Here is a 27,304-nt window from a genome sequence, read left to right as displayed (position 1 = left end):
CAGATATGGGCGGACGGAACTGGAGAAGCGTCACAGCCGAGCGCGGGGTGCTGTCTGCTACAGTCACAGGGTTTGGAAAGGAGACAAATTCACACACACAGAACTGGGAACAAGTCCCTCCAAGATGGCAGTGGAGTCACCAAACAAGCACTCGGGGAGACTGTGGTCTCCTCTACAAGCTTCTGCAGCCTGCGAAAGCCACGCACCCATTTACACGTGGATTATTCTCTACACCTTGCCTGTTTAGCATCTCGATACAGTTCCTCATAACTTAGAATACAATGCAGTAATTTCTAAGAGGAAATAATTTTAAAGGGAGAGAGACAGAGACAAAGAGAGACTGAGAAGGAGGGAGGAAGGTCACAGGAGCAGATGTGAAGGTCATTTTCAGTGAGTGCTTGCCTTGCGGTCCTGAGGTGGGATGAGTCTTCCTTTAGGTGAGAAACAATTACTGCCATGTTTTCAGACCTATGCAAGCTACACTACACAAGCCACAACTGCCCTCATCCTAAACTCTGGGGAAAACATATGTTCTTTATTCATATATGTGTGTGTGTGTGTGTGTGTGTGTGTATGTATGTATGTATTTATTTGTATACATATGTAAATATATATATACTAAAAATTAGATTTTTGGATTTTTGAAAGTCTATTTTCTTCAATCAGCAAACAACTAAGTTTTCACTTGACTGATACTCACCTCCACTCCTATAGGCTGAGCAACTACAGAGAAAACCTCGAAGAACATATTAACAACCCCTTCCCCTAAATTCCTTGAGGCCTGGTCAGATCTGTTGCCTTGCAACAAGGCCAGGAGACGTCATGTGATATGACAGAAAAGCAATATTTATTAAAGACTTTGGAGCTAGGAAGTTTATAGTTAAATTGGAATTTATCAAATGTTGATCTGCCCTGAGTGTAAGGGGTGGGATTGAAGAAGCACACAGATGAGAAGCTGTGCAAACGAGACACAGGCCCGGCCTGTGCTGGGCGCCAAGGTGGCATCTTTGAGAAAGACAGCTTTGCTTTCCGTCCAGGGTTCCTGAGATGTGGAAGGTTAGGGCTGCCTGTGTTGGATTCCCCCCCGTGTTAGAAACACAAGCCAAGTAAAACAGACGTGTGTGTGTGAGAGAGGGAGAGACAGACACAGAGCCAGAGAGACAGAGACAGAGATTGAGACACAGAGAGAGAGACAGAGACAGACAGAGAGACACAGAGAGAGAGAGAGAGAGAGAGAAAGGGAGAGACAGAGACTGAGACACAGAGAGAGACAGAGACAGAGAGACACAGAGGCAGCACTTGAGTTCCTGGGTCTAGTTATCCCACCCAAGCGTAACTTCTCTTTTCTCCAGTTATGTGACCCTCTGAGTCCTTCTCCTTTTTTCTTTTTTTTTTTGTTCTTAAGTGTGTGAGAGTTGGGCATCTGACACTAGGAATCAAGCAATTCTGATGAACAGAAAACTGGAAGCCAAAAATATACCTGGGTTTGGAACCAGGCTTTCACTGACTACATTTACCAGCTAAGTGGCCTTGAGGCAGGCTATGTGCTAAGTAGCACGTATCTGTGCTTCATATTTATGACGAACACAACTTAGGTTACCGCGGCTCTTCTCCCCTCTTCCGTAGGGTTCTGAGGACAAGCTAGAGGCCGAGCGCAGTGCCTGACATCTGCGTGCTCCTTCGTCTCCCCCCTCCGCTGCTGGGTGGACATAATTCACGAATGGAAGGAAGTTAGAAAGCCATGGGCCCTGACTTCTTCCTGCTGGCTTTTCACACGTGAAATTTACCTGCTCATTGGCAGGGGTGATCCAACCCTCTTTATATTTTCAATGTAACCTTCAGCTAGCGTAATGAATGCACTTCAAAATTTTTCTTATGTTACTGGATAAAGAAATGACCCAGAATTGCTTTTTATGGTAGTTAGAGGGAACAGACTCTAGCATGTCCTAAGTTAGTTTTGCTTAACCGATTGTAAATAAAAACACACATACAGACTGACCATGTGCTTTCCCTCTCCTTTTCTTTCAAATCTCCTTGATGCAAAGGTGCAAAGGCAGCTGGTGTTATTTTATAGGCAACGTTGTTGCAGAGACAATACAGGGTTATGGCCAAGAGTCAAACTTGGCTCCTGGTTGACCCCTCCATCCTCATGTCCTGGGCCATCCAATGAGAATGCGGTCCTGCATCTTCTGCTTAATTACCGGCGAGGATTCGCCGAGACAAGGGAGAACTAGGAGAGGGACCGACCTATGGTAAGTGCTCCATAAGTTGCATATATTACGACTGTGATTATCATTTATATAATAATTAATAATAGAATCAGTTAGAAATAGATTATAGATTGACATATATACACTAATATGTATAAAATAGATAAATAATAAGAACCTGCTGTATAAAAAAGTTAAATTAAATTAAAAACAAACAAACAAAAACAAGATCTAGCCACAAGTCTCATAACTACTGTAAATCTAAAGCAGCAAGAGTGTAAATGATACTTGGAGATATCTATAACTACCGTAGTATGAAATGAAAATATCTGTGATTTCTATACTCAATATTATGTAATAACCTGTAAGGGAAAAGAATGTGAAAAAATATATATACATGTATAACCGAATCGCTGTGCTGTATACCTGAAACCTACATGATATTGTAAATCAACTATATTTCAATAAAAATTTTTTTAAAAAAGAAAAAAAATATAACACCTCCTGTCCCAAATCTTTGTCTTGGGAGCACCTTCAAGTTTGCATGCCTAAAACGTGTACTGAGTAAATCTTTTATTATATCACAAGATCATCCTCAAAGAATACTTAAGTTTACCCTTACCTTTTTACAAATTATGTGTCTTTCTCAACTTAAGTTCAATGCATGTAATAAATCCTTAGCAAAAACTGAACATTCGTTGAGAGTTCATTGCTGCAGCATCTACTGTGACAGGTGTACCCGGGCAGCACTTACAAGTTCACGTACTCAGTGAGTCAGTTTCCTTTCACTAACACGCAAGGTTAGAAACAGGTCATGCACTGAGTCAAACATCGCTTGCTCTCAGCTTATAATTCAAAATCTGACCTTTGCTGAGAATGTTCTTATGTAGCACCACAATCATTTCCATCATTAATCAATATGAAGGGAGATTAGGAATAATTTCTTTGTATTTCAGAGCCCAACTGTTCTGGGACTACACCCATAGAAGCTGTTTAAAGTAGGTTGAAGATAAGCAATTAATGACTATTTCTAACTTTCATTAAATCTCAATTCCCAGAAACATAAATGACATTTATTGCCCAGATGTAATGTTAGTATTACTTAAAATTTTTTGAAATAAAACTTGAAAAACAAACAGCCAGGAAAAAGAAAAAGAAAATCATAGGAAGAACCATAAATAAAAAAGAAACCTTTAATGATGGATTCTTTTTTTTTTTTTTTGCTCCCGTCTAACTTTGTGGAGAGTGTGCCATCTAGTGGGAATTCTCGACCAATGCACTCTCACTGCCACCGCTCAAAATGTTGAGACCTATAGACATTTTTCTTGTTAAGACCTATAGACATTTTTCTTGTTGCCGTTGTTTAAACAATCTGTCCAGAAAGATTTTATGCAAAGTGTTATAAATATTGTTTTCGTTCAGTTAAGCTGTAGGAGCTGATGTCTATATCTGTATCATTTCTATTCCATAAGCAAGAGTGCTATCTGCTTGTTCTAGATACTGTTCCAATTTTACAAACAAGGAAGTATTTTTAGGTGCATTTAACACTGAAATAAACCTCCATAAATTTTCATGTGAGACTTTGAAAACTTTTAGTTCCAAAAACAGAGTCAAAGTTAAAAAAAAAAAAAAACACTTTTGTAGCTTTAATTACAGTAGCATTAGTTACAACAATACTTTCTTCTCTCTGGAGTTCTAATCATGTAAGGACATGTGATAAACATTGGATATGCCTTCAGCTCACAATTCCTGCTCCATGCCTATTTTATGTTTCATGTGGGTAATGAATTGGTAGTAATAAAGAAAAGATGTATTTGAAGGAGGCAGGCTTGCAAAATTTTGTAACGTTTGCTTTAAGACTCAACATACTTCATCAAAATTTCAAGACAAGTTATATTATGGAATAAGTATTGAATAAGCAAAGGAATATTCAGATGGTAATAAAGGTGCTGATTTGTTCTATTTAATAGACATATCAACATCTTTTAAATAAAATCAGATAAGTAGGTGTGATGATAATAATATTGTTTATATATAAGCAATATTATATATTTATTTATATATTGTTTATGTTTATACAGATTTATTTATATATTGCTCATGTTTATATTTTTATATGCACAGTGATCTACTTTACCTATGAATACTGATTTCAAGGAGGAAACTCAGAAGAATCATCAATTTTGAAAGGTTAGAAGGCTAACAAGTTCAACTTTATACTACTGATTGTAAACCAGCCAAACAACTTCCAAAATTGTGGTACCTAATATGTGTAATTACTAAGCAAAGATGATACCCCAACCCAAATTCAAGTATCACACAAATATGAGCTCCTCAAGCCTGACCAGCACTGTAAAAGTGAGAAAACCCACGAATACTGTAACTGTTAGAAGAGCCATATAACACAAATCACAAAAATATTGGGATGTACAATGCATTCTAACTTGCAAAACAGCTTGTCTTATTATGAAAGAATATTTTGTCTGTGGAGTTCTCATTGTACAAATGTTCCAATGGATATCGTTTATGAATCCGGAGTGGCGGTGTACATTTTTATTGAGGAATGTTGTTTTGTGCCCATTAGATATTTATAATTCATTTTAATAAAATAACTTCTTTGTTCAAGGGACTTGAATTATTCATGATTTTTCTGAGTTCTTTCCTGTCGGAGCTTCTCACAAAGCAACCCCTGACGTTTGACTTTCTAAATAGCCTAAGTGATTCCAAACCCTCTTTTGCAAAGAGAAACGGATGTTGGAATGGAGGTCAATAAAGAAATGCTTGTTTTCTCCTACACGCTCTCACACTTCAAAAGAGGGGTCCAAGCCACAGACCAAGAAGTTGAATTGTCTCTCTGAATGCTGGATTAGATTGTTGCCTTTTGTTCTTCAGTGGCTCCGCGTCTGCAATACCAAGCACACGCATGTACATGCACGTGGGCACACGCATGTACATGCACGTGGCCACACGCACGGACGCACCGAAGCCAATGGTCTGCTATCAGCTTTGAGCTTTTGCAATAAGAAAGATCAGGAACACAAAACTCCAAGACTTTTCTTCCTCACAGGCTGCCCTGAACACCTACCCCACGGTCTCCAATCTGAGGCTTTTCCTCCCATTAGAGATGTGCGATGTAGAAAAACAAAAAATGAATTCCAAGTAATGGGGTTTCTCAATACTGCTGTTGTATAATATATTCACTTCGGTATAGACCTCTTTATGGTTCTGGGTTTGATTTTCTCCTTCATGAAATGAAGGGATTTGATAAAAAAACATTTCTAATGCTCTGGTAGCTTAGAATCTCTATTTTTAAATCACTTTCGTCTGGGCAATCATGCTTTGATATCGGTGTTTTCTTCTTCGGAATTCCTGTTGTTTTGGGGGGACAGTAAATCTCCAAATAGTCTCTTACTTACAAAACAATTTTGATAAGGCTTTCTTACTTCATGTCTCCTGTTTGACATGATAAAGTGTATCTATACTGCTGGATGTAATACTTTCAGAGAAACTGAATGAGAGCTGTTAATCACGTAACAGTGACTTCGAATACGGCCAATTCATTCCCCTCCCCCGGTCCCACGCCCCACATCATACACCCCCCGCCAACCCCGACAATGGCGACCACAGATATTGTTCTGTCCCTTCTCCGACAGGTCTAGGGGTTCCACTCCACTAAGACCCCGTCGCCCCTGGAAAATCCCCAGTCTCTCAGCTTGCACTTGACATCTCCACCTACTTGTCCAATCAGCTCTCCACCTTCAACTCTCAAACAGCATGATTGGTCCTCAGGCCATGCTCCTCCTCCCCAAGCATCCTTTATTTTCTCTCACAAAAGTTCTCATAAAGTCATGACCACTCACACCATTCTTCTTGAATCCAGTAACAAACAGCCAGTAAACAATAAATCAGGTGTCAATAGATATCTGAAGTACATCCATGTCTCTTTCAGAGTCCAGCTCCTCCCTGCTTTGCCAGGAATTCACTGTTGTGTTTGGACCCTCACACCCAGCTCCCTCTCTCTCCCATCTCTCACCCACTTCTCCTCTGAATGGGGTTTACTCTCCTTATTGGCTCGTTCCCATCCCATCCAAATCTGGACCAGTCCTTGCGGGAAGACACACCGGATCAGGCAGTCGGCGGAAATGCACACATTGCAAAGACACCCCTCAGCTCACGGTCTTAAGACCCCTCCCCTCCGCGGCCCTCCTGTGACCAAGGCATCCTCATTTTAACAAACACTCTCCTCCTGCATTGCAGAAAATCAGCCCCCCAGTTTACGTGTATTGTTCATCTTAAGCCATTATGTAACCTCATCTGTTACTAATGAATCATAATTGCTCAAATATTATGTCCCATTATTTCAAAAGACTACTGAAAATTAGGAATGCATAACTAATGTTATATCCAAAATACAGCAAAGGAATATAAAAGTTTATATGTGCGCTAATTTTGTATTCTGATCTGAAAACTAGGAAAACGGAAACATAAGTTAATACACATACACAAAACGTCACCTAAACACTCAATAAACGGTAATAACCCCGTTATACAGATAGTTCTAATCTAATAGTATATCCAATTATTCTCCTAAAAGAAGTCACCATTTCTTCTCTGAAAAATAAGAAGAAAATTTAAGACCGCTAAAATGCAGCCACAATTTGAAGGCAGAACTACCAGACTGAAAATGCATAATCACTTACCGATGGGCACATAAATTGTTAAGGTGGAGTCCATACTTTTCTTCAGCAGATAACCCATCCATCAACAAGGAGAAGATGAGAAAATTGCTCTGGCCAAGAGGTTGTGAAACAAGTCTGGATTTCTCTAGCATATATGTATAAATTCTGGCTGGTTAAGAAAAGAAAAGGGATTCTGTCAAATGGCATTATTAGTTTCATTTCCATAAATTTACACATATTAATTAGAAGAAATAATAATGGAGCTTCTTTTCAAGCACAGACCTTTTAATAACAAAATAATAGACTTTATTTTTAGAGAAATTTTTTAAGCCCAGAAAAATTAAGCAGAAAGTACTGAGAGTTCCAACATACCCTCTCTCTCCCCTCCCTAACATGCTGCTTACCCTATTATTAACATCTTGCACTAGAGTGGTACATATGTTAAAATGAATGAACCAATACTGATACACTATTATTAACTAAAGTCCGTAGTTTACATTGGTATTCGCTCTTTGTGTTGTACAGTTCTATGGGATTTGAGAAATGTGCATGTCATGTGTGCACCATTACAGTATCATACAGAATAGTCTGCCCTAAAAATCAGTGATCCACCTACTCACCCCTCCCTCTCTCCCAACCCCTGGTAACCAATGATCTTTTTACTGTCTCTATAGTTCTGCCTTTTCCTGAACTTCATATAGTTGGAATCACACAATATGTGCCCCTTTCAGATTGGCTTCTTTCACTTAATAATATGTATTTAAAGTTGCTTTTTTGTCTTTTCACGGCTTTATAGCCCATACTATTCCATTGCATGAATATACTACAGTTTGTTTATCCATTCAGCTATTAAGAAACATCTTGGTTGCTTCTAGTTTTTGCAATTATGAATAAAGCTGCTATAAATATTTATGTCTACATTAGGTGCAGATGTGGTTTTCAACTCAGTTGAGTAAATGTCAAGGAATGTGATTCCCAGATCATATGGTAAGACTATGATCTTTGTAAGAAACTGCCAAACTATCTTCCAGAGTGGCTGTACCATTTTGTGTTCCCATAAGCAATAAATCAGAGTTCCTGTTGCTCCAGATCCTCGCCAGTACTTGGTGTTGTTGGTGTTTTGGATTTTAGCCATTTTAACAGGTGTGCAGTGGTATTTCATCCTTGTCTGAATTTGCATTTCCTAGATGACGTATAACGTGGAACATCTTCTCATATGCTTATTTCCATTTGCCTGTCTTCTTTGGTGAGATGTCCGTGCAGGTATTTTGCCCATTTTTAAAACTGAGTTGTTTTCTTACTGTTGAATATTAAGAGTTCTCCATATATTTTAGACAACAATTTTTTATCAAATATGTCTTTTGCAAATATTTTCTCCCAGCCTATGGCTCATCATTTCATTCTCTTAACAGTGTCTTTCACAGAACAGAAATTTTGAATTTTAATGAAGTTTAGCTTATCAATTAATCCTTTCACGGATTGTGCTTTTAGTGTTGTATCTGAAAAGTTATTGCCGGGCTTCCCTGGTGGCGCAGTGGTTAAGAATCCGCCTGCCAATGCAGGGGACAGGGGTTCGAGCCCTGGTCCGGAAAGATCCCACATGCCACAGAGCAATGAAGCCCGTGCGCCACAACTACTGAGCCTGTGCTCTAGAGCCCGTGAGCCACAACTACTGAGTCCGTGAGCCACAACTACTGAAGCCCGCGTGCCTAGAGCCCGTGCTCCACAGCAAGAGAGGCCACCGCAGTGAGAAGCCCGCGCACCACAACGAAGAGCAGCCCCCGCTCGCCCCAACTAGAGAAAGCCCACGCGCAGCAACGAAGACCCAATGCAGCCAAGAATAAAATAAGTTTATTAAAAAAAAAAAGTCATTGCCAAACCCACAGTCACGTAAAATTTCTCCTCTATTCTCTTTTAAAAGTTTTATAGTTTTGTTTTTAGATTTAGATTTATGATCTATCTGAGCTATTTTTCGTGATATCTTTGTGCCTAGATTCGTGGTTTTTTTGCCTGTGGATGTTCTGTTTTTCCAGCATAATTAATTGAAAAGACTATCCTTTCTCTATTGAATTGCCTTTGCTCCTTTGTCAATGATTAGTTGACCATGTTTATGTGGGTCTATTTCTGTGCTCTCTATTGGTGTTCCATTGATCTATTTGTCTATTTTTTCACCAGTGCTACACTGTCTTGATTACTGTAGCTTTACAGTAAGTCTTAAAGTTGGGTAGGGCCAGTCCTCCAATTTTGTTCTTCTTTTTCAGTGTTGTGTTCGCTATTTTGGATCTTTTAACTCTCCATACAAACTTTCTGTCAATACCCACAAAGTAACTCAGGAATTTTTACTGGAATTGTACTGAATCTATAGATCAAATTGGGAAGAATGGACATCTTAACAATACTGAGTCTTCCTAGCCTTCCTATTCATTGAGTGTCTCACCATTCAGATCTTCTTTGCTTTCTTTCATCAACGTTTTGTAGTTTTCCTTACGAAGATCATGTGCATATGTTGCTAAATTTATACTTAAGTATTTTTGTTTTGGTGCTAATGGAAATGGTGTTGTGTTTTTAATTTCAAATTCCAGTTGTTCATTGATGATACACAGGAAAGCGACTGACTTTTGTATATTAACCTTATACCCTGAAACTTTGCTACAATCACTAATTAGTTCCAGGAGTTTTTGTTGTTGTTGTTGTTGATGATGATTCTTTCAGATTTCTAAAATCAAATCAACAAAGACAGCTTGATTTCTTCCTTCCCAATATGTGTACCTTTTTTTTCTTTTTCTTATTACATTAGCTAGGATTTCCAGTATGGTGTTGAAAGAGAGTGGTGAGAGGGGACATTCTTACCTTGTTTCTGACCCAACATATACTTTTCTGCACAAATATAATCTGAAACAAGACATGTCCTTGCCTATAACAAAGCCACCAAAATAAGTATTAGAATTTTCTTGATTAATGTCTCAAAATTTGCAGGTACATATTGCTCGGGTATATATCAGTAGGCATTGATTTTAAATGCTCTGCTGTAGACATTAGCAAGTAGTACTGTCAAACAGCTCAGAAGGTTTTTATAGCTGCACTATTAAGGACAAGAGATACAGACAATGGTCTCTCACTGCTGGAAACACTGGAAGAAACTCACTGCAGCAAAGGCATATACTACGTGAATTCATGAAGATACAATTTAATATACAGAATGGTACTAAGGTTTCAAGACCTAATATACTGGAATTATAAGAGGGAGCTAAATTGTGGTTTGTAGTGCAGTGGTAGATAATGATACTGGTCCTTCAACAATAAAGTTTACATTCTAGTCAGGGAGGAAATAAGTAATGTGTCTGTAAGTAAAGCAGGCGCAATGTGAATAATGCCCAGTCATCTTCCTGGTTTATTGTGACCTCACATGTATTAGTAGGACTCATATCAAGGATTCATTATTTGCTCCTCTGCCTTTAAACATTACAAAAGCGAAAGAAAAAATAACCCACATTTCGTTCATAGTACGTGAGAAATGACGAAAGTATGCAATTTGGGAATCACAACCCCAGTTTTGCTTCAAAGATAGGACTGGAAATTCAGAATCTAGTGTTAATCAGAACTTAGGACCATGTATTTGGCATGCTGAAAATCCTACTGTTTCTGGAGTATTCTTTTTATTTGAATTTAGGTTTATTCTTATCATTATGAATGGTCAGTAAACAGTTATGTATTTGAATTTTAAATGCAACTGTGAATTACTATAGTTTTCCACTTTGAAGTAAGAATTCATGGTCGATAATTTTTGGGATCAAAAAAATAGCAGTTTTAGGAAGGAAAATGAATTTAATTTTTCCCTCCATTTGAACTATAAACCAAATTTCGTGTAATGAGTCTGCTGTTAATTATTCCAGAGTCCAGCCTCTAAAAGCAAAAACTGTGAGGTCTCCCAATTTGGGTTTTAGATAGCAAATCTACTTGAACAAATGGAACCACTACTGCAGTGCTTTATTCCTATAAATTTTGTAAGTGGTCAATTTAGTCAGTCAGAATGATGATCAGTGCTTTAAAAAAAATCTCAAAATTAATAAACCTTAGTAAGAAAAGTTGTCTCATTAGACACCTTCTAGAAAAGTTATCAAAAGTGCATAAAGAAAGACTCTTTCAAAATACCCCTTTAATTAGCAGCATTAAAGCCCGAAGGTGATGGTAAAATTAGAATGAGGTGGTGTGGTTTCTTTTCCATTTCTCCATGAGTATTTAATCAGGTGGTAATTTCAAGTTGAGGTCTTAATTATTAAATTTGCTTTCCTACTTTTTCCTTCTTAAGCAAAATGCTGAAAATGTGTTCCATTTGTTATTGATAATATTAACCCTGAAGTAATTAACTGCTCAAGAGAATATTTCTAAAAATCTGTACACATAGGAAATAAACTGTCATAGCTGTCCCCACTGTTATTTTCTGGTCACCAACTAACGGAATATCAGGTGAAAATGGAGGGCTAAGTGGTGACCTTCTGACCATCAAGCTTCTATGCTCAGAGAAAAGACTGACCTTATGCCCACTTGTTCAAGCCAACACACAAGCTCAATTTAAAGCAGCATTCAGCACTCAGCAAATCCCACATCATAGACTGACCTCAGTACCTTTCATCTTTCAAAACCAGTATCATCCTAGTTAGTGCATCTCCAGCAGTGAATAAAATGCTGTGGATTAGAAGAATTTCTGATCAGTAGGATTTTTTTTTTTAAAGTCCAACTTTAAGGAGATTTTAGATGGAAGAAAACAACCAAAAATTCAAAACAACCAAAAATTCAAATTTCTGTGAGACTCTAATATTCTTCCGAATGGGGAAAATGCAGGTCTTTCTGTTGTGTTTAAAATGAAACTGGAATAATGGAAGGAAAATGATAGGTTCTGAAGTTAAAAATGTTTCTGACTCATTCACGCAAGTGTCCATGCACAGAAAGTTTCTACTAATTTCTTGACTTCTGAAGACTTGCACGTTTTAAAAAATATTTTATGTCAGAAATATTCTTGACTGGAAATATACTTGTGATCCTCCATCTTTCCAGAAATCTATGTGAGTAGGTCTTCCAGAAAGTTTCACTACTGAAAAAATATATATGTTTGCAGATTATATGTAACATAATATGCAGTGAAAGGATCTTATAGAGCTATACCCATTTTTGTTCAAGATGAAAGGAGGTGGAAGAGATAAACCTCCCTCTCCTTCAAGAAGGTCAAGTGCTCCAGGTGTCCTTCCACTGGCTTCCAGAAACTTCCAGCACCCACTCTCACTCTGCCCACCCAAGTGGTTATCAGTATATGACTAATAAGACCTCTTCCCAGAAATGCCCATCATGCCTTCAATCAGCAATCACCAAAAGCACATTGCTGATTAATTAATACAGCCAAATAGTCTCTCTTTCACTCCCAGGCACTACTTTTGACTTCACTCTCCAGGATCAGTAATGCCGGGGGTGTTATAGGTGAACGGTGCCTCAATCAGGAGTCCAAAGTACGGTCCCCAGTCCTGAATCTGATACTGGCATCTCCACGTCCCTCTTAACTTCACTTTCCCCATCCGTAAGTGGGGACAAAAAGAAACAAAGATCTCAGGCTTCCTGGATCCCAAGAGGAGGAATCACCATTTAAAGTATCTACTGTGTACCAGGCACTGTGCTAGGTGCTTTTCCAACTTTGCCTCATTTAAATCCTACTGCAGGCCTTTTCAGATTTAAACCCAACTGGCTTATCTCCAAAGCCCAGGCTGTTTGCACTAAAAGATGCTGTTCTTCAAAGGAGATGCAATCAATTAAAGCACTCTGAAATATTTTTTTTAATTTATTTCATTTTTTTTCATTAAAAAAATTTTTTTTTAATTTTTTGGCCACACCGCATGGCTTGCGGGATCATACTTCCCCAACCAGGGATCAAACCCAGGCCCTCGGCAGTGAAAGCACTGAGTCCTGACCACTGGACTGCCCGGGAATTCCCGGAAACTTTTCTTTTTAATTGAAGTATAGTTGGTTTACAATATTGTGCTAGTTTCAGGTGTACAGCAAAGTAATTCAGTTTTGTATATATATATATTCTTTTTCTGATTCTTTTCTATTATAGGTTATTACAAAATATTGAGTATAATTCCATGTGCTATACAGTAGATCCTTGTTGGTTATCTATTTTATATACAGTAGTGTGTATATGATAATCCCAAACTCTTAATTTATCCACCCCCTTCCCCTTTGATAACCATGTTTGTTTTTTATGTCTGTGGGTCTATTTCTGCTTTGTATATAAGTTCATTGTATCTTTTTTTTAGATTCCACATATAAGGGATATCATGACATTTGTCTTTCTCTGTCTGACTTACTTCACTTAGTATGATAATCTCTAGGTCCATCCATGTTGCTGCAAATGGCACTATTTCTTTTTTTATGGCTGAGTAATATTCCATTGTATATATACCACATCTTCTTTATCCATTCATCTGTCTATGAACATTTAGGTTGCTTCCATGTCTTGGCTATTGTAAACAGTGCTGCAATGAACACTGGGGTGCATGTATCCTTTTGAACCATGTTTTTTCTGGATTCATATCCAGGAGTGGGATTGCTTGCTCATATGTTAGTTCTATTCTTAGTTTTTTAAGGAACCTCCATACTGTTCTCCATAGTGGCTGTATCAATTTACATTCCCACCAACAGTGCAGGAGGGTTCTCTTTTCTCCGCACCCTCTCCAGCATTTATTATTTATAGACTTTTTGATGACGGCCATTCTGAAACTTTTAAAAGAACTGAGAGTATAATATTAAGGGTAGTTGATGATGACATCCATGAAGATGAAAACTATTTATTTGTCTGTCTATTTAAAATCAAGGTTTGAAAAAACAAAATGCAAACATCTTAATATATTTTCCATCTCTTTGTGTTCACTCTAAGTTTTAACTTTCCCAAGTAGGTAACACAGCCTTGGCATGTTTATTGGGAAACATCTCTGCCTGTTAGTAAATTTCAGTTTCCACTTCAATAAGCCTGGGTGTCTTCAAGGCACAGAAAAGACAAGGAGCCAATTATTCTTCCCTTCCCACACATGGGTTCTGGGTCCTCCTACCTTTGTAGACCCTTCAGCACATTTCTGTTTTGCCAGTCTCCACACTCAGGAGGCAGATAATGGTTCTACCCTTAGCACACACAAACTCTCATTATGAAGAGAATCGGCTCTAATTTACAAAAAATAATCCAGAGTTAAATGTTGATAACTTTCCTTGACTATTGCACACTCTCAGTAATGGTGTTCTTTGCTGGCATGAATGAGCTCCTGAGGCGTTCACACAGTCCCCTCCCTGAACTGAATGATGACTGCTTCACTGTGATCGCTCCCCAGTGCCACGCCTCAGAGTCTGTAATCCAACAGATGCTGAACGCAGGCCTACTGTGCACCCGGACAGACAAGCGCTCTGCCATCGGCAAACCTGTATCCTAAGAGGAGTCACAGACAACAACCAGACAAATGCGAAAGGACGCTTTCAGATTTTGACAAGTGCTGGGGAAGAAATAAGGGGGGAGACTTGGTCTACAGTCAACAGAGTTGGAATCAAGGGAGCACATTAGAAACCGGGGCTTGGGGAACTTGGAAAGATTATACTGTTAAATAAGTAATCAGATGGGAAAAAACCCTGGACTGAAAGCCCAGGTTAGAATGTTCTTTTTTTTTTTTTTTTTTTTTTTTAATTTTATTTATTTATTTATTTATTTATTTATTTATGGCTGTGTTGGGTCTTCGTTTCTGTGCGAGGGCTTCCTCTAGTTGTGGCAAGTGGGGGCCACTCTTCATCGCGGTGTGCGGGCCTCTCACTATCGCGGCCTCTCTTGTTGCGGAGCACAGGCTCCAGACGCGCAGGCTCAGTAATTGTGGCTCACGGGCCTAGTTGCTCCGCGGCGTGTGGGATCTTCCCAGACCAGGGCTCGAACCCGTGTCCCCTGCTTTGGCAGGCAGATTCTCAACCACTGCGCCACCAGGGAAGCCCCAGAATGTTCTTTATTAGTTAAAATTTCCTCAAAATAAGAAACAATCCTGACTTTCTGTAGCTGATGTTTCATAAAACTGAGACTTGTATTTTCTTTGTTACAATTGGTGGTTGCATCCCTGACCAAGGAGTTGGCATTAAATTATAAAAGTATAAGCAATAATGTCAATAAAGGAAATATATAGCATCTATCAGCCTTAAAAGTAGTAATATAATATTCCCTGTACAATAAACTCATTACAACTATTTTACATGCTGATAATTTAAGAAAATCTAGACTACCATGAAACGTGAAATCAACCTGTAACCTACATATATTTTACCTAATTTGAGGTGTAAAAACCTCAGTCCAATTTGGTTTACTATTTTAGTGAACACTTAAAATTCAGAAGGCTTTTACACAGGACTAATTTGAAGAACTCAGCTGTCTTTAAAAAACATGTAAAGTAATTTAAATTAATACCTTTTTAAAATTTTTCTTTCAGAAAAGGATTCTCAGTGATGAAATTATTCAAAAATATCCCATTGACGTACAGCTTCTTAAAGTGTTTAAACAGTGCCTGTTTTTGGAGGTGATGATGATACGTTTTCTTAGACTGAGAATAATTTTGAAAAGTAAAGACAGACACAATAGATCTCTCCTTATTCTCTGTCGTGGGGTGAGTTGTGTCCCACAAAAAGATATGGCTAAGCCCTAAGCCCCCATACCTGTGCACGTGACCTCGTCTGAAAATGAAGTTACGTGCCAGGCGGACAGTACGATGACGCTCACAGCTCTTTAACAGTTCAGAGGGCGTCTCAGGACCTGGAAGCGCCTCAGGCTCCTCTGTATGAATATTTATTGTCACCGTGTCACAGTGTGCAGCCTGCAGAGGCCGTGTGAGAGGTGTCTGTGGGTCTGATTATGCTGAAGCTCCGTGGGGCTGCCTGATGATTAACAGAAAGCTCCACAAGTAAGCCTGCGCCTTCTTTTTTTATGCAGCATACAATTATTTTCCAAATTAACGTTCCTGAGGAGGACATGTTAAATTCTTTCCAGAAAAGAAAGTAAACAAAATGAGGAACGGATAAGACCGTCAGAAGCCACTTATCGTATCTTCGTCTTGGTATAGGGAATATTGAATCAAGAACAAGCTGTATCAGTTTCAGGTGTACAACAAAGTGATTCAGTTATACATATACATGTATCTAGTCTTTTTCAAATTCTTTTCCCTATTTGGTTGTTACAGAGTTGTTAATCAACTGCACACCAATATAAAATAAAAAGTTAAAAAAAAATAAGTATAAACTTTACAACCACAAAAAAATAAATAAATAAAATTCTGCCATTTTTTCCAAAAAAGAACACGCTGTATCTCCTCGGAGCCAATTGTGCATAAGCCCTAGCATCCGGCTTTACTTGGGGTGGGCTGGAACCGTCCCTCTCAAACTTCAGCGTTTGTCTGAATCGCCAGGGAATCGCCAGGAATTGTTCAAGTCCCAATCCTGAGGTCTGCAGTGGGGCATAGGAGGTTGCATTTCTAACAAGCTCCCAGATTACACAGTGTCCTTGTTTATCTTCGGGTCCCCCTGGAGTAGCAAGGGGCTCAGACGTGCAACCTTCGGAACCCCTGAATCTCCCAGCTGCTATGGCTCCAACCCTCGGTGCCGGAAAGCTCAGGGGAAATTATGCTCACAAATGAGGGGGTCAGGCTGTGCCCTCCACTTGGAGGCAGAGTCTCACTGGGGTGTTACAAACAAAGATGTGAAAACCAGAGTTTGAGGCTCAAGACATTTCTCCTCTGAGGTTTTCCTAAAATGGTAGATCTTCAAACAGAGCTCTTAGCCATGGAGTGAGAAACAAAACAAAACAGCCTTCCTACTGCAGAATTTAAGCCTCTAACATCAACATCTAAAATTATCTTTTCTGACTCTTTTTATGCATATTTTTTACCAAATTTCATTTAGTATTAATGGGATTTGGACATACCTTACTGCAAAATACAGGTTATTTGTTTCTAAACTATGGTCAAAAGTGACTTTTGTTTCCTGAAGGGAAGATAGTGTAACTTGAAACACCAAATAAAACTGATCTCTTTCAAAGACAATTACAATTGTTTGTGTGCTAACAGCTGTTACAAAACTTCTGAAAATACTCTATTCCTCCAAGTAGATTCAGGCATTCTAACTACAGTTATATTCATGTTATTAATTTGCATGGATAATCTGTTTTGATTTGAAAGATGTAAAATCCCAAGTGAATTCTAAATTAGTTGAATTTCAAATAGGGGGTTTTCATGGAGTACACATTAAATATTTAAATCAAATAAGAAATAGTTCTGTTTGGGTTTAGTTGGGTGATCATTTTGATTTTTTGATTTGTTTTAATTCAATCATTTTAAAATACAGATTCAGTTTTATTTAAAATAGATTTCAACGTACCTTGCAAGAAGGAATTATGTACTCAAGTTACACATTATTTTGATATTTAAGTTTGTTTCTGTGTTCAGCAAGTGTGATTCATTTCAGCTATTTTGGGTTTGGTTTCATATTATATAGTTTACACAAAAATTGTCTTGAAAGGTTCGCCTTGCATTTCAGAATATTTTTCAATTCACAATAATTTTAGAACTCATAACTTGACACCTTGGGTGTGCACACTGATACACCCACATGCGTGTGTGCACACACATACACACACACACACTCGCACACACACCAGTCACTGTTGCCACGGTGCTTGGTGTTTCTCTGCCCCCTTCTGGTAGCTCCAGAGATCTCCTGTGTTAATTTTACACTTACCTCCAGTTAAGTGTTTTTTCCTCTCACAGAACTGTAGTTCAAAATACTTTATGAAGCAGCTGGACAGGTCATTAAGAGTGGTCTTGGCGTGTCCAAAGGCTTCTAAGATGCTCGTGACCTGTAGCAAAAGGGAAACATTTATTAATTTTTTAAAGGGAAACATTTATTAAGCTACGCATCTGTTTAAACAAAATTGGGTAATAATAGCAAAGAGACAGGAATATTCCCTCAGCTAAGAGTTTCTCCATTGTTCATACAATGCAATATTGCAATTTTAAGGTCATTCTTTTCTCAAATGGAAACTGCTACCATCCTCCCTCTCAGATGGTAGCCAACGTAACAAGATAATCATGCATAGAGCACATGACTCCCTTCCTTTCACTAGCCTCTCAGTGTAACACACACACACACACACACACACACACACATGCACGCACACAACTCAGCACAGGCTATTTGGGCTTTTTAACTTGAATAGAACAGTAGAAGTGCTTCTGTGGCTTTGGAGGGAGGAATTAGAGTTAATATAAGCAATAGTCAGAATTTCCTTTAAAAATAACGAATTCACTTAAACATTTGTTTGTAACCTTCTTCTGAACCCGTATTTACTTTGCCACATACTCTTTTGCACCCCGAGTCCCTAGATAACCCTCCCATACCCTGTTTTTGCTCCATAGTAAGAATTCTAGATGAAGCTGTTGGGTCCAGTGTATCTTATCACGAGGTGCTCTTGTAGGGATGGGTGTTTGCAGCTTTAAAATGCTGTTAATATAGCTCCTCAGATCAACCCTGGCATCTGAAATTCTTCACATATTTCCTTAAAAATTGACTATAGGATGAATGTCATTTTTTTTCTCACAATCGATTGTGCCTGTGATAATGATGATGGCCAAGCAATTCTCCAAAAAGTTTGAAAATCTGGAAGGTTCAAAGGTACTTTTCTGTATCTTTCAAGATACTGACATCTTAAATGCAGTTCCTGCATCAACCACAAGGTGGGCACTATGATACCTTATTGATATGCTTGGTGGTGGTTTATAATTTCTGATGATAGTATTTTTTGAGACTTTTATTCTAAATTAGAAAAAAAAAGTTTGCTGCTATTTTTTAACTTTCTGGATGCTGCTCTACTAAGGCATTCAATTCACCTGGGAGTATTTTATATTTTGAAAGATTATAAAACAACACTTTGATTCTAATCACAAGTCACAGTGCTAAACATTGTGGAAACAGTGAAATATATTAAAACGTCTGTTTTTGAAGTTTGAACTTTTGGAGAGAAACACTGAATCTTTACAGAAACCCTATGATTTAGGTCTCTTTACAATAACCTAATTTTAAAGATCATAACAGTGCATTGATAGTAGTAACGGCAGAAATGTTTCTGAAACATAATTTGAAACAGTATTTATGAAGGTCCTATGTTTTGCTTCTTTTCCAACAACTTAATATGAAATAAATATATAGCAAAATTAATAGTGTAATTATATCACATTTTAAACCTTTACAATATTACAATAAACAATTGTTTAAAAATTCATAAAAAGTAATAAAATAAAATTTTAAAATATTTTGGCTTCTAGTTTGTTGGCATTGTATCTGATAACACACTAATTTCTTATTATAATAGAAAATGAATATAAAAGATAATGAATGACCCACGCCCAGACAGGAAGTCCAGGGTAATGAACGGCGCCATGCATGTGCTCTGCCCCACCCCCCCCAACTTCCAGCTCTGCTAATGACGAGTTCTATCACCGTGAGCAAGTTTCATAAATTCCCAAACCTCCTTTCCTTTACTCTAAGCAGAATAACCCCTTCAGTGGTTATCAAGAGTCCGGTGTATGAAGCGCTCAGCTTGGTGCCTGGCACATGGTAAGCATTCAACAAATAGCAAAGATTAGTTTTGTTTTTGTTAATAATAGTAGAAAACATTTATACTTTACTTACTATGTGCCAGGAACTATATATATATATAAAGTTATATATATAAAGTTATATATAAATTATATATAACCGCACACACACATTCATATATATGTACGAATGTATATGCGTGTATATGTATAAATAACTTCTTTTAATTCTCACAGCTACTGTCTCCATTTTATAGAAAAGGAAATTGATGGATTAAGTAAATTTCCCAAGGTTCAGAGCTTATAAATAGTGGAGCTGGGATTGAAACCGGAGCAATCTCTTGCAGAATCGGTGTGTTTAATCACCGTATCTGAATAACAATAAAGACATATGAGGCAGAAAATTAGCATAAACCTAAAACTACTGAACAAATATAAATACATGGCATTCTTTCATTGTGCACTGCTGGTCCACGATTCAAGATTAAACTGAAATGAGGTTTGTTTTTGTTTTTGTTTTTTAATCTTTAATCATCCATTTGCCCAATAGGTGGCACTAAACAAATGTGTTAAGAGAAATACAGAAAAAATGCAAAACCAATACTGTTCTGCTGCTCAACTTTAAAACAAAATAATAAGAATATTGTGCCATAATAAAACTTTAAATAAAAATATAGGCAAAGGGAAGTAAGTATACATTTCCTCAGTATTTACTGTTTCAAATTTTATTGGCATGATTTGTTCCTATTTTACATTGGAATTTTTTTCTATAAAATTTTCATAGTTCTGCCACTAAAAGTTACGCACTATTATCCCGGTAGTAGTTAGTCAGCTGGATTTTCTCAAAGTAAAAACTTGTAGCCTCCTCAATAAAAAATAAGGGCTTAATCAAGGTGACCCCATCACTCTCTGTGAAAGCAGTTGCTCAATAAATATTTATTTAAGTAATTTAAATGGAACTGAATGTCTTCAAGTTGAAACTCATTTGGGCCAGAATTAGTGAAAAGTCCCAGGCAATTGTGTTTTTTCCCAAAACATGACTTTTATGTTCCAATAAACCTACTGCCATGGAAAGTCCCTGCTTCCACAGTTTGAAATTCAAATACAGGGACTAGAAACAACCACCCTCTTAACTCAACTCAGCTGTCTTGAAATTGTCCAGGGAAACAAAAGCAATATCTACAGTGATAGGATTCAAACCCATCTGCCCAGGGGGTAAAGCTCACTCTGAAGCCCATCGCAAAGGCAGAATGTAAACCTATGTAGACTTTCAAGACGGGACAATTGAAGTACAAGATTAAAATCCAGAAATGTTACAGCTGTGCGTCGTTTAAAAATATGTGTATTACCTGCATAAAATGACCAAAAACCACCTCTGGAGCTCACCTTCAGATACCAGTTAAATCTCCTTCTCCCCCTCTCTGTACCCTCTGCAGAGAGCACTGCTCACCGTGACAGCCTGGAACTTAGAAGTGGCCAGCTTCCTCCCAAACCCCTTCCTTTTGTGTTTCCCCCCAACCCAGCTCCGGATAATAACCTTGAATTATAAATCTTTAATTCTGCCATCGATGTAAACCACAAGGAAAGTGTTCTCTACGCCTCAGTTTCTCCACGATTCTGTGCTGAAGACCATCTTCCTGTTATGTTGCTACCGTTCTTCTACTATTTATTCTTTGGAAACTGCTGATCAGCATGACCTTCAATGACTGTTTTTCTCTCACATTATGCTAAGATGTAGGGCAAAATGATTTGGTCCAGACTCAACCAGTATCTCCCAGTGGAAGATACCATGTGCCTGTTTGCCTTGCACGTGGCCCCTCGGGGCAGCATCTTGCACGTGTCTGCCCTGTGGTACCTCCAAGGGCTGTTCCACCATCTAATCTGCTCACTCGCTCCTCTCCTTTCAAGGCCACCTAACGAACCTTCTCCTCATCTTGCACTGAACATAAAGCCTTCTACTACATTGCTCTGTGTATCAAGGATATTCTTTTCTACTCACCTCCTAAATACAATTTTTCTTTCATGCAGAAAGTACTGGCCCATCTCTTAAACAGACATAATTTCAGTGAACACCTGTGATGTTATAATGATTTACAGTCAGTTCATAACTTTTTCCAATGCTTGCATTTTATTACCGCACAACACACACACTCGGATGCTGGGCAAAAACTATGGCTGGGTAATTTTCAAGAATGTCTTGTACACTGAATAAATGCATGTGGATGATTATTTAAAGGGAGACCAAAAAAAGCATGATGGACATGAAGTTTAAGCCATACTCAAACCTAAGACTGGAAATCACTTATTTATGACACCCTTAATTTCCCATGAGAAAGGAGTAAAGTGAACAAATGAATTAGAAATAGTTTCACTTGAAATTTGCATTGACATTATAATATGGATTCCCAGATGCTAATTGATTTGGAAGAGTTATATCTATCTTATCCAAAAAAATGCAGCTTAGAATGTATTCACTACATAAAGCCAATTTACATAAAGTAATCCCATTTACATAAAGTAATCTAGAATGCATTTTAGAAGTTACACTCTGCTCTTTCTCAAAGCATTGTTTTAATAAATGAGTGCTTTAGTCTGTAATTTACATAGAGACTATGGTTTCTTATCATTACAATTAAGCCAGTAGATCTTGTTATTTTATTAGGTAACCTGAGTCTACTTTAAAACCACATTGCTTTATAGATTCTCTAATTCTTAAGTGTCATTAGTAAGCATATTACAATATCTGAACAAAAAGTTTACACTACTTTTCCCAAGTTGTCCCAAAATGTTAAATTACTTTGAGCTGTGCTGTAGAATTATGCACATGCCCAATATATAGCTCGAGTTTAATAAACGGTTATGAATTAAAGTCATTAATGAACACATACAATACCATAGATGCATTGTAGAGTTGATTTATCATACATTCTTTGTAAAGAGAAAAATTGAAAAGAGAGTTTCTCCTTCTAATCCGCTGTGGCCTGGAAAACACCTGTTAACAAAACTTGCAGGTGTCTCCTTGAGTCAAATGTCTGAGTTTTATCGTGTGAAATTTGACCTTTCCCTTAGCTGCTAATAGGGCTTTGTGGTTCCTCATTCAATCCTGACAGTATTTTAGGTCTATGAAGTAGCAGGATAAGGTGTCTTCATATAAAAGCAAATGTTACCGCATATAATTTAAAATCAGTCTTAATTTGGGTGAAGGGAGTCAAAAGGTACAAACTTCCAGTTATAAGATAAGTAAGTCCTGGAGATGTAATGCACTGCATGGTGACTACAGTTAATAATAGTGTATTGTATATTTGAAAGTTGTTAAGAGACTAGATCTTAAAAGTTATCATCACAAGAAAAAAAAATTTGTAACTATGTGTGGTGATGGATGTTAACTAAATTTATTGTGGGGTGATCATTCTGCAATATATGCAAATATCAAATCATTATGTTGTATACCTAAAACTAATACAATGTTATATGTCAAAATATCAATTTTGGGGTTGAAGGTTTATCACCAGCCTATTAATGTCATCAAAGTTCACTATTACCAGTTCTTTTACATACACTGAAACTTCATTATCATCTCTCAGTAATCCCCCCACAAAAGTTGCTTATCTGGCCAATCCCACCAAAGTGTCACTTTCTATGTAAACAACGACAGACTCTAACTGTATTACCTATTTTCAATCCAACTGTTCAGAGCAAATACAAAAAGAGTATGATGTTCACAATATTTTAAAATATATACAAGAAAATAAACCTTGACGTGAACAATATTCATTTGCACCGGTCTTTTTTTCTTTCTTTCCACAAATTTTGGTCAACTTATGCTTAAACTTATGGCCTATTAAGATGCCCCCTTTATTTGTAAACTGCATTTTTCTTGCTTCTCCATAGTTTCTAACCCAAGCAAGAGACTTACATGTTTAAATTTGGAATCGAATATAGACCTGCTGGAACCCGACCTACAGGCGAGGTGCCTCATTATTTGTTTGCTGGCTTCAGACTTCCCAGATCCTCTTTCTCCACTAAAATAAAATAGAAAAAAGAACACAAGTTTACGGTTTTGGAGAACGTAATAAAAAAATTAAATAACCAGAGATAATTCTTAGGCACAAAGAAGGTAAGGAAATGACCTAGCGACTTTTAATGAGATGATGGTATCAATTAACACTTCCATGTGATTCACTCCTTTGCTGTACTATATGCACAATAAATAAATGTGTGTGTGTGTATGTTTGTGTGCCTCTGTGTGTGTACCTGTGTACATACAATACCATGTTTTCAATGCCGGGACTATAAATGAATAGGATGCCACTTTTGCTCCCAGATATCTTACAGAGTAGAACCACATGATGTGGGTAAATTATAGTAGAAAGGCCTTAGGCTGAAAAGAAAGACACTGCCGCCTGTCCTCAGCTTCGTGAGTGCAGGTGAGTGAGGTGGCCGCCAGGTGTCGGTCCCCTACAGTTGAGATGCGTATCTGGTAGGGCCACACGTCTGGCCTGGTTAAATCTTTGAGTCCTCCAGGAAAGACATTACATCTTCCTTGGAAGAGTCATTCAGTCCTTCTCAGCTTTCCTCCTCTTTCCTTCAAGGTGAACATCAAGCACGCAGCTCCTAAAACTAAGCCGGTGAGATGGGGGAGTGACCGGGTAGGTCAGTGCCTGGTGCTTAGCAGATCCGAAAATGGCCTGTTTCATCTTGAGGTTGCTGTCAGTTCTGACATTTCATGTTTTCCATTTTCCTTTAATCTAGGAACAAGCACCAGCCAAATATGTCCTGTACAAGGACAATGCTTTTGGTATTTCCCAGGCATACTTCATAAGTGACATAATTCCTATAAATAATGATTGTATTATATTCCTGAGACTAGGCAGTATAGGGTTAACATAAAACTCCAATACAATAATTACTAAACCAACGTGGTCCGATATGAAATAAAGCTTTTACTGCATCTAGATGGAATACTCGTGAAAACGGTGTTTATTCATCGATAGCCAAAAGTTGAAAATACATATAAAGCTCTTTTGCTAGGGCTTTCTCAGGTTTCTCCCTTGAGCATTTGTTCTAATGAATTTGATTAAAGGGTGTTTGCCAGGAAAGAAACTGACGCTTAATTCTCTTATTCACGTCTCAACTTGTTAATAAAACGTCTACTCCCGTCATCTGTGACCATAAACATTTTAACCACTTTTAGAGCGACCAGCTTAGCAGCCTCAGGGGAGCAGGTGACGGTGACCTGCGCAAGATACTAAAGAGCTCATTTTCTGGGTTCAAAGACCTTTCCTTTTAACCTTCTAATTGCAGAGCAGAAACAATCTAAATCTTTCATGATGGAAATTTAATGTCTACAATTATATTCCCTGTTAAAAAATTCTATTACCCAGCAACATAACTTGATGTCTCAGGCGTCTCGTTTTTAGAGAGATTTTGCTTGCATTCACTCAGGGATCAGTCTTGAAAATACCATTTTCCTTTTTCAAATATTGCCTGTTCCTTCAAATGAGACTTACTAAGGGCCTACTACGTGCTGGCGTCTGTTAGTCTTCAGGGTAAAAGAGGTGAAAAGATACCACTTCCTGCACCACGGGCTGGGGATACTCTCGAGGAAGGAGTAGGTACATAATTGAGGTATAATTATAACAGGTGGGCACAGCTAGCAACGAGCCCATGGGCGAAGGGGCAGGTACATCTCTTGGAAGAAGCCAGGGAAGACTTCTGGGTGAGGTGGTAATTGAGCTCATTCTTGGAGAAGGGGCAGCGTAGAAGGCAGTGCTTATCCAACGTTAAACACTCAACCAAGACTCCCTGAGCATCTACTGAGCAAGTCGAAATAGGGGCGGGTCTAGAGTCCCTGCGGATCTGGAGACACAGAGCCTGGGAGGCCGTGGGGCTGACCCAGTGGTCACGTGAGTCCCTTTTCCTTCTCCCCACCATTGCCCTCACCCTGTGACCACATGTAGGGAAAATGATCAACTCTCTCGGCTAGCTAGAATCACATGCCTTTTTAGCCATCTCATAAAATCCCAAAACGATCACCACATTTCACTTCGAGTAAAATACAAAGAAATTTTAGAAAAAAGAAAAAATGGATATAATAATCTTGGCTTCATAGCATATCAAGTTGAAACTAAAAATTCTAGTTCAACGTGTTCAAGAAACATTCCTTGATCTGAAAATCCACGTCTATGATTAAACCAGACATTGACCAAAGATTTGGGGCGGCGCTGATTGGTCATGGACCCATACAAAATTTGAAGCTTATTTGAACAGCCTTGTCTGCTAAATCTGTACATGACAGAAGCAGGCCCTATGTTGCTTATTTCACAAGTTAGTCGCACATTCAGCATAAAACATTCATTTAGGTTTGCTCAGCATACTGTTAGGATAATGGATATTTGTCGTACATGCTCAAACAATTAATTAAAACCATCTATCAAGGCCTTCAGAAAATTAAAGGAAAGGCAGATCTTGGTGGGCTCCAAACTCCCAGTTCTAGCCCAGGACAAAGATCTAAAAATTGTTAAAAACTATTCCTTAGGATGAAGCCTAGTGTGCTACTGGAGCCCATAATTATGAAGAAAATGAGAAATAAAATTAAAATTTGAAAATCAAATTAAAAATCCTCTGGCCTGGTACTGTAAATCATCTACTCCAGGAATATTTGAATTTTGATCTCCAAATCTTCAATTATTCTTTGTAAATGCTAATTATGGGACATAATAGACACTCTGTAAATGATCTTTACACAAAGTATTTAGTTGAATTCTAAATTTACTCATTTTAATGTATTAGTATAAATGCAGAAAGCCTATCGTAGTCAAGACAATCAAGGAGGTTGAGAAGCTACATGCAAACACCAATCCTGAAAGAAGACAGACAATGACTAGAGTAATAAGTCCTTGTGATCATGGATTTGCTCTTCCTTTCTTGAAACGTGGATGAAGAAATCTTTTTTTCAGAATAAGTGGTTGATAACATGGCATTATTAGCCTTTAAAAATGCCCCAAAGGAATATTAGTTCTGCAGAGTATTAACAAATCTTACTGTTGTTAGAAAAACAATTCCATGAGCAAGTACACGTAGAAACAAAGACAAACAGGTTTCTTCACTGAAAGAACATGCTAGGCATTGTGAACTCTGTAATCGGTAGGTTCCCAAAGGATATGGATTCACTGGCCCCTCATAGCTTCGCTAAGGTCCAAAGTCTTTGACAAGGATTAAGTGGATTCAATGAGAATTTCGTTAAGTCCGTGGATTTGTAACCATCATTTTAGGTGAGTTTGGGGGGGACCTCTGCAAGCCTCCTTAGGTTAGCGGCACTGGGCGAGCCACGCTCTAGAGTCTGGCTGTGAGTGTGGATAACCTTCACTCGGGCTCAGAAGCCAGACTATTGTGCTCACATCCCAGCTACGCTACCTATTTACTAGTTGGGAGACCCTGGACTAATTAGCTAACCCTCTAATACTCAGCACCTGATACATAAAATGACAATAATAATAATAACAGTGATGATACCTATCCTACAAGGTTACTAAAGCAATGAATAAGATGATACATGGAAAGCACCTAGAGGAGGGTCTGGCACTTAGTAGGTTCTCAATAAATATGAGTTGTTATTATCGTCAACACTATTACACACTCCCCACCATCTCATGATTTTTAAAAAGTGTTTCTCTTTTTGTCTAAGTGAGACCAGGAAACCCAACAGATAAAGCAGATGAAAGCAGAGGTGCTTGATTCAAGAGTGCCTGGGTCCCCCACCCCA

At 38.1% G+C, this 27,304-nt stretch overlaps 1 protein-coding gene across 2 annotated transcripts in view; it reads right to left on the bottom strand.

Moving 5' to 3' along the window:
* Positions 1 to 27,304, bottom strand: part of MYO16 (myosin XVI) — a 554,921-nt gene that overhangs the window by 230,859 nt on the left and 296,758 nt on the right. For both annotated transcript variants that reach the window (XM_059902572.1, XM_059902571.1), the window contains exons 14-16: positions 23,456 to 23,561; positions 17,684 to 17,801; positions 6,911 to 7,058 (exon numbers count right to left, since the gene is read on the bottom strand). In XM_059902572.1, coding sequence (XP_059758555.1) covers positions 6,911 to 7,058; positions 17,684 to 17,801; positions 23,456 to 23,561 — 372 coding nt within the window. The remainder of the gene's footprint in view (positions 1 to 6,910; positions 7,059 to 17,683; positions 17,802 to 23,455; positions 23,562 to 27,304) is intronic.

The sequence above is a fragment of the Balaenoptera ricei genome, chromosome 18, assembly GCF_028023285.1.
Source record: "Balaenoptera ricei isolate mBalRic1 chromosome 18, mBalRic1.hap2, whole genome shotgun sequence".
In the NCBI taxonomy this organism is placed as follows: domain Eukaryota; kingdom Metazoa; phylum Chordata; class Mammalia; order Artiodactyla; family Balaenopteridae; genus Balaenoptera; species Balaenoptera ricei.
This window is presented reverse-complemented; position numbering and strand designations above follow the sequence as displayed.